General features: G+C 35.7%; 1 protein-coding gene across 1 annotated transcript; it reads right to left on the reverse strand.

Annotated features, from left to right (window-relative positions):
- Positions 1-1,845: 1,845 nt before the first annotated feature.
- LOC125192680 (transcription factor TCP24-like) lies at positions 1,846-3,528 on the reverse strand. Its single transcript, XM_048090308.1, has one exon. It carries the CDS (start codon positions 3,328-3,330, stop codon positions 2,605-2,607), a length of 726 nt encoding a protein of 241 aa, XP_047946265.1. The 5' UTR covers positions 3,331-3,528; the 3' UTR covers positions 1,846-2,604.
- Between the last annotated feature and the right edge of the window lie 5,072 nt (positions 3,529-8,600).

Below are 8,600 nucleotides of genomic sequence, written 5' to 3' on the forward strand. Positions count from 1 at the left end.
ATATTTTATGGTAAACATCATAAAAAATCGTTTCCATCCATTATACTTATATTAAAATTGAAAATATCAAATAATCAAGCTTCTGACGGTGAACATAAAAAAAGCCTATAACTACTAAAAATAATTTGGGTCCCGTATTGTAAAACTTCTAGCTTCGCTAGCATGTCCACATCTATCTAAGTTGAGAATGACTGCTACATATGCTTCAACAAGATTGGCTTTGTGCATGAATAAATAACGCCTCATACGGTACTGGTGTTCCCAGCCCCCATCGTGGACTTTCGATGAAATTATATTTGATTAGTCATCCGTTTCTCTTTCCCAATATATGATTAGACATCCGTTTATCTTTCCCAATATATGTAAGTTTTCGGCTATATTCATCGGCCTCTTGATCCTCTATTTGACACATCTCTGACGAACCTGCATTACATGCCATTTAGAAAATCGGGATTGGACCTGGGTAAACCAATTTCTATTATTCTGAATATAAATAATTATAAAAAAATAAATTTCCATGTTAAATGTATAATATACAGTTAGATATTTGTTAAATTCAAATTCTCTATAAGAAACATACTTAATTCTAAAACATGCTTTGAAATTTTTTTGGATGTGTATATTTTTTCGTTTTAATTTTAAAATCATAAATTAGATGTTCAATTTCAATGTCATGATCTAACATAACCTATTCTTATATGTTAAACCATTCAACTAACCCAAGATTTATCAAACATTATTACTATAATTTTATGCCAGTTTAAATATGCATCCCAAAATTCTCATGTTTGAATATTTTACATTTTATAAATATGAATAAGTTTCATCATTATGCATTGAATTGATCATATGTTAATTTTATGGCTAGTAGTCAGATTAGTTCGTCGAGCTAGCCCAAAACTCGAACATATAGGGTTAGAAATGAAATTTTTCTAACCCGATAAAATCACAGTCCGATTAGCATGTAACTCATTAACCCGCAACTTAAAAAGGATTGATCCAAAACCCACTAAATTGACCCGATTGACATCCCTAATCTGATTTCTTTTATATGTAAAACTATGACATTTAATTTTTAATAAAGTAAAGGAGAATGGAACAATACGCACTATAATCGTTTAATTTGTTAAAAATTGGTTTTATTTGTTAAGATATACAAATAGGCTTTCATTAAGGTGCAGGTTTCGTCTTGGCATACAAACTATTCCAATGCGTAATACACGTATACTTATATGTACTGAAATTTAACTTAGATAGAGTAGTATTTGATTTTTTTTTTTCTGGCTAATTGCAACATTGAACATAAAAACAGCAACATTATAGACTTGAATTCGATAGTTTTGGTTTCCAGGGACTAGTATATTTCTATGCATGCCAGCTCACACTAGAGTATCTAATTCTTATTGGTAATTCTATCTACTTTCAAATCCGTGAAAATGGAAAATGATAGATCGGCATGTAGGGGCAGCGCAGTTAGTTCTGGAGGGGCATAGTTGCAAGAATGAGCAAGGATCAATTCTCATTATTGCCGTGTAGTTATAACATTTCTCAAACACGAGTATGAGGCCTTAGGAGGTGGGTTTCAGATAGGACAGTGAGTTAACAACTTTCTCCCTTAAGGGCCACTGCGTACCCTGATTGAACACTACTCCTTACATTACTGTTGGGCCGAGATATGGGGTCCCTTGAGGTTGGGATTTCAACCTTTTGCAAGAAGGTTGCAAGAAAATGATAGATCAATACAATTAATATGTAGTAGTAATTAATGAGCATTGAATCCATTAGTCCTTCATTACATTTATTTAAGCTCGTTGAAGAAAATAGTAAAAGAGGAAATTATGAAACTGCTGGAAGGGTAAAAAATGAAATAACTCAATGAATGTGTTGATGATGATAAATACAACACTTACCCAATGGGGACCTCCTATAGGAACTTGAGTACATGTGGTCCTTACATATGATCAATACCCACACTGGCACACACAACACTGAGAATAATAAAAGAACCCTAATTTACTAACTTTACTTACCTTGCCCTATCTCTCTGTATCTTTTTCTGAATTTGGACCACTCACGCTACGCAAAAATTTATTCATTTTTCTCTTATTCCATCATGGGAGGAGCTAGCCCTTCAAGATTACTCTTTGGATTTACTTTGTTGGATCTTGTGCAAAGCTGCCATAACTGTTCCTGTCTTACTCACCTCATGACTCATAACAAACCCTTTTATTTCCACCCTTCCCCCTTTACATAAAATAAAGAAAATTGAAATTTATCTGGGACCATTCTAGGGTTTTTGTTAGGAAAAGTGAGAGAAGGGATTCAGGTCTAGGTTTGCAGAGAAAAAAAAATTAGAATTTAATGAATGAGAAGGCTAGACTATACATACACACACAAGAGAATATATAGAACCTCTGGATTTAAGATGAAACCAAAGAAGTAATGCACTTTGTAACTCCATGAAAATTTCCAGAAAAATCTACATAGCACATATATATAGTAGAAGAAAATTCCCCAAAAAACAATCATATATAGTATGACCTTAATATCAGACGCCTTACCAGTCAAGAAGCTCGAATCAATCATGAAATTATCACAGTAAGTTTAGAGATGGCCGCGCTTGTTCAGGTCTTCCACCTCACTATTTTGTGAGGGGAGAAGATCCGCAGTCATGTTGAAATCGACCGGTCTAATAATATGCGAAGAACTTGACAAGTCGGAGGTGTGGAAGCTCGGGTGCTTCGTGTGGGAGGCAGCATTGATTTGAGGCACGAAATAGGGGTGCGCGGCTTGATACACCAGCAGCTGGTGGTGGTGTGACTGAAAATCTTGGTGTTGGTGAGAAGGCAATCCGAGGCTAATGGGAGTTTGGGAAAGGGTTAAATTGGAAGGATCCCATCTCCCAAAGGAGCTGCTGCTGCCGCTGGAGTTTGCAAAAGAGGAAGGATTTTGGAGGTGGAATTGTTGATCATCATGTTGTTCTTGGTTCCTTATCCAAGATTGGTTGAGCATATGGGGAGGGATCTGCAGCGGAGGCAGGTCGTCGATCTCGTTTTTGGCAGCGTCGAGGAGCCAGTCCACGACTTTGCTGGGCTGGTTGAGGCCTAATCTGTCTTGCAGATCGTAGAGCTGTATAGCGGTGGGGACGGACAGCCTCACACGTCGGTCTCTCAGACCTCGGACGGTGCAGACCTTGCTGTGCCTGTCCTTGCCGCCCATGGCTCTCGCCACTCGGACTATTCGAGGGTCATTTAGTCTCGACCATGTCGATGTTGATGTTGATGTCGCCTTGCCCTCCCTCTTCTCTTCCAAATCATCCTTTCCAATCATCTTCTACTATTGAATTCAGCTGTCAATCCATTTAGTGTAATGTAGAGCAGTTTTGTTGCAGTTGAATTGGAAGAGCTAAATGATGAAAATAGAGAGTGAAAGATAGATGTTATACAACGGTGTGTTAATAGTACAAAACTAAAATCAATGCTTCAGCCGACCCATTAGAAAGAAAGGAAAGAAAGAAAGAAAGAAAGGCAGAGACGCAGCCACGTGTATTAGGGCCACTCAAAATCTTATCAAATTCCAATTGCATATCAATGATTCTTTACTATTTAGTGCATGTGGAGTATGTCTATCAAATTACCCTTCTCTGGGGTTTCATAAGTCATAACTAAGCTTAGTATTTTGTATGCACATTTCACACTACAAAACGCGTCGCACGTGCTTGTACGCCTGCTAATTTAATGACACTATTTAACTCAAGTTTCTTTAATTACTTACTTCTCTTGTCATTATTTGCTGAAATAATAAAAAATGAGGGCAGACTTTTCAACTAAATATAATTGCACAAAAAAGGCTTGAAAAGCTGCAGGGAATCACACCCAAAAAAACGTACATGACCAGCTTGGTGATGATGAAGAAGCAAGCGAATGATCTATTTATCTCCTTGAAGAGTCGTCACTCACTCACTCACTTAGTCCGAATCAAAGATAGAGAGAGGACCACACTAGATTTGCATATATAGAGTGCTAGTTCATGAGTAGTTGTTGGATGTGAACTACTGATAATGCTATTGCAAGACTCTTATGCCAATAATCCGAGGGGAAACAAAATGTTGGTGGTGATTGTGGGGATTTTTTGGTTTCATAATCTACCAAATGCAGTATGTATCATAATTCATAACTAAGAATTCCGTCCCTCAAAAGTATGAATTTTCTGATTTTGTTAACTCTTTTTTTTCTTTCTAATGAGATGTGACTCATTTTCCACTAAAAATATTTTAATAATAGTACTTTTTATTTCTATCCCTCTTTTAATTTACCAATTATTTTTAAAATCCAAATCGAACCAAATATTCATATTTTTCGAGGACGGAGGTAGTAATATATAATTACTGACTAGATGTGCTAAGATTGTTGTGGCATGAAATCATGTCATGAGCAACGTTAATGTTCATTATATCCTCTTGAGGTGTTTAATAGTTATAGTTAGGAAATGACCGCAATGTTTTTATATTTAATACCCCAGAAAAGGAGTTTTATTTCTATGTGTACATATATAGTTGAGGGGATGTATTCATATCCTTTTTATATATATTGTTCCTTTTTCTTATCAATCTCAATCTCACAATTTGAAGATCTAATGGCCAAAAATAGGGCCACTTGTGTTTAATTAAAATATTAAAAAAAAATCGAAAAGGGCTTTGTTGGTATACACAAATCAATTAGTTATGATAAGTTCCTTGATTATCTCTCTAGCAAATATCACGATTCTTTTTCTATAGATTACACGCACTTCTTCTGTTTTCTTCCCTCCCTCATCGTTTTTTCTTCTTTTTTTTTCTCTCCCTCATCATTTTTTCTCCATTGAAGACTTTCTCAAGAAATTGTTGTCGTCTTTTTTCAATTGAAGACGTCTGGTGTTTAGGGTTTTCGTCACAAAACCAAATTGTTGGAGTATTCATTCACGACGCCTGAAGAGAAGAGGATTGAGAGAGCGAGTAGAGTGGTGGAGAGATTCAATCACAACGCGGATTTCCAATTCATCCACAATTGCATTTCCGATCTCTTCGCGCAACGGTTGAGATCCATGGTTTTTTGTATTGGTTTATGATTAATTCGTTCTTGTATTTAGTTTTATTTTGCATCAATTGTCGTTTTATTTTCATGAAATCATTCATTGCTTATAGATTTTCGTGTTTTCTTTTCATCAGTTACAACTTATAAATTTTCGACAAGTAATGTACTATATTAAGTGTATAATGTAGATTGTATTATTGTACGATTATAGTTGTATAATGTATATCCCAACTTTGAATAATGTACATTGCAATGGGTTTAATATGTGACAGAAGTTAAATCCATTCTCCATTGGGTTTAGCAATCCATGGGGCTAGGTTGTAGTACCCACTCACAAACGGAACCATCACAAAGGGCATAGAGTTTGAATCATCCCCTTGGGTTTAGCAACCCATAGGGCTAGGCTATAGCACCACCACATGAATTAAATTTTATTTTTTAATGCGTTTAAGATTCAGTACAGTAAATAATGTACCAATAATATCTAATAATGTGCACGGATCACGAATCAGTGGATAATGTACAGATTGAATAGAATAATGTTGAAAGGAAATTGAATTCATGCCCTTTGGGTTTAGCAATCCATGGGGCTAGGTTGTAGTACCAATCACAAACGGAACCATCACAAATAGCAGAGAGTTTGAATCATTCCCCTTGGGTTTAGCAACCCATGGGGCTAGGTTATAGCACCACAACATGAATTAAATTTTATTTTTAAATGCGTTTAAGATCCGATACAGTAAATAATGTACAAATAGTATCAAATAATGTGCACAGATCAGTGAATAATGTACATATCGTCCATTACTACAGGACACAAATCGTCCATTATTGGGTAAATAAAATCCATTACACTGAAATATTTGTACATTATGTTTATAAACATATACATTACAAGACACAAATCGTCCATTACTGAGTAAATAAAATCCATTACATTGAAATATTTTCATATTATGTTTATAAGTTAAAACTACTCATAAAATCAGAAGAAAAACGTCTCAGAAACATATACATTACAGGACACAAATCGTCCATTACTGAGTAAATAAAATTCATTACTCGGCTTCCTCTTCTCTGCATCTTCATGAGAGGTACTAGCCTCGGCCCTTTGATGTACAACCAATATCTCCCTGAATTTTTGCGCAATTGCAAGTGGAAGAACATCATCCACTGCTTCGTCAATATCCAACCTTGGCTGCTTCGCTGCTGTCCAAAAATCAGTAATGTATCACATTAATGCACAACACTAACTGTATAATGTGCAAAGTTGATCAAATAATGCATTGATGAATATTACATTCTCTCAACCATTGACCTTTTTAAAATCAGAAGCATCCATATTAAACCTAAAATCATAATGTACACCACTCCCTACAATAATGTACATATAGCAGCAAATAATTCACAAATGAAAATTAAAACCCCAAAAAACTTTTGTACACCACTCCCTACTATAATGTACAAATAGAGGTCACCACGGTTCAAGAACCGCCGGTTTCCGGTTCGGAACCGGCGGTTCAGGTTCGAAAAAATTCCGAACCTGAACCGGCCCGCCTAGGTTCCGGCGGTTCCAGGGTCTTGAACCGGTTCAGCCACGGTTCAATGCCGGTTCAAGACCGGCGGTTTCCAGACGGTTCTGGGCCGGTTCCGGTTTAGACCGCCGGTTCAAGTTCGTTTTTTTTTAAAAAAAAAATTATTCATTTATAGTACTAATTACAAATTACACCTTGTAGTTGAGTCTTGTACTATCGAATAAATAAATAAAACGAGAATGACAACTGACAAATGTAGTAGAAGTCCACATTGGAGTTGGACAATTGGAATTTTATTGATACAATTATACAAATTTGAACGATATGTGACTCAACTTTATTTTACCCAATTAATACCCGCAAGTGTACGGGGTTATCGTAGCAAATAGCAAGCAAGAGTATATCGTATCCCACAGAGACAATTTAGTGTAAACCTAAGTACCACGAACAAATTTTAACTACTATCCAGACGATCGAGAATTTTGGTTTTAAACTAACACTACTAAAAGCATATAAAATCAGAGATTAAAATAAGCACTTAAACAAGAAAACAATTAAGCAAGTTGTAGAAAATGATAGAGAAATATGCAGAATTCAAGGATCCGATGCACAACTCATAGCCTAACCCAATTGAAACCGATTTACCATTTAAAGTCTCCAGAATTGTTGAATCAATCACAAATATAGATTAAACCCCCTCCCGAGGTGAGAAATCCGTAGATTAGGTGTAATAATTGAAGTCCCCTTCTAATTCTTAGACCTAACTCCTAATAGTTCAATTAGATTAAAGATCCCACTCAAAACCTCAACTCTCCCGAGTTTTATTGAATTAAGGTGTGAATAATTCTTCTTTCAAGGTTAAATATTTCATCTCCCGATTATTCTAAGAAACCCTACACTCCCAATTGGTGATCAAGCAATTGTTAGGAAAAAGCACAAGAATAATTCAAACAATTGCAAGAGCAAGATAAAAACGAAGTCAATTGGATTAAAACTATAAATCAATGCATCTTCACCAAGAATTCTACATAAAAGATGTTTAGCTACTCATGTTCATGGTAGAAAACAAATAGAAACAAGGAAAAACAGTGGAAATCATGATGTGAATCGCAATTGGCGGAGGAATTGAAGCTTGGATCTTCAATCTTCTTCCAAGAGTTCTTCACAAAGAGAGAGCGTGTGTTTTGTCGCTTGTCGAGAATGAATAGAATTGACCTAATTCTTCCTTCTTATTTTTTTCTTCAAAAAATTGCGTTTCAGCTCTAAAAAACGCCAAACTGACGGACCCGGCCGGGTGGAATTAATCCACTGGAAATTCACCCGGCCGGGTGGGACTTCTTTGGTACTCTCTGGAATCTCGCAGGCATAATTACGCCACCCGGCCGGGTGGAATTATAGGGTAATAATTCACCCGGCCGGGTGAGATTTTCTGGACAGCGCAGTGTTCGTATAACAGCCATAACTTCTTCTACCGAACTCCGATTGAGGCGTGAGAGATACCTACGCGAAGCTCTTTCGAAGACGAAGAGATTGGTATGAATTAAAGGCTGATTGGACTTCAAAATCTCCAGTAAATATTGTCTCAAACCAAGGCTGCTGCACTACCACATATTTTGCACCTTTTTCTACACATTCTTAACAAAATGGTCAACATACCAACATAATAGAAAAGTAGATATAAAACCACCCTCTAAAACCATGTAAAATCCAAGTATGTCAATATGTCGATATTATAAATACAAATGTTGAAAATTGAAATTACAAAAGAGTCAAAAGACTTGAACAATAATAATTAATAAATGAATGATGAATGTAATTTGTAAATATATTATATACATAACATAATACATGCTTGTTAGTTTGTATAACAATTTAAATAAAAAAACTTGAAGTAAAAAACCATAAATTATAAATGTAAATAGATAGTATATATATATATACTCTTAGTCGGCGAAGGAGATGTTTCTAGATAACTAAATTGAGGATACCTTTA

The sequence above is a fragment of the Salvia hispanica genome, chromosome 6 (assembly GCF_023119035.1).
Source record: "Salvia hispanica cultivar TCC Black 2014 chromosome 6, UniMelb_Shisp_WGS_1.0, whole genome shotgun sequence".
In the NCBI taxonomy this organism is placed as follows: domain Eukaryota; kingdom Viridiplantae; phylum Streptophyta; class Magnoliopsida; order Lamiales; family Lamiaceae; genus Salvia; species Salvia hispanica.

Excerpts from the sequence above, each read along its gene's own strand:
- LOC125192680 (XM_048090308.1), bottom strand. The coding sequence starts at position 3,330 with ATGATTGGAAAGGATGATTTGGAAGAGAAGAGGGAGGGCAAGGCGACA.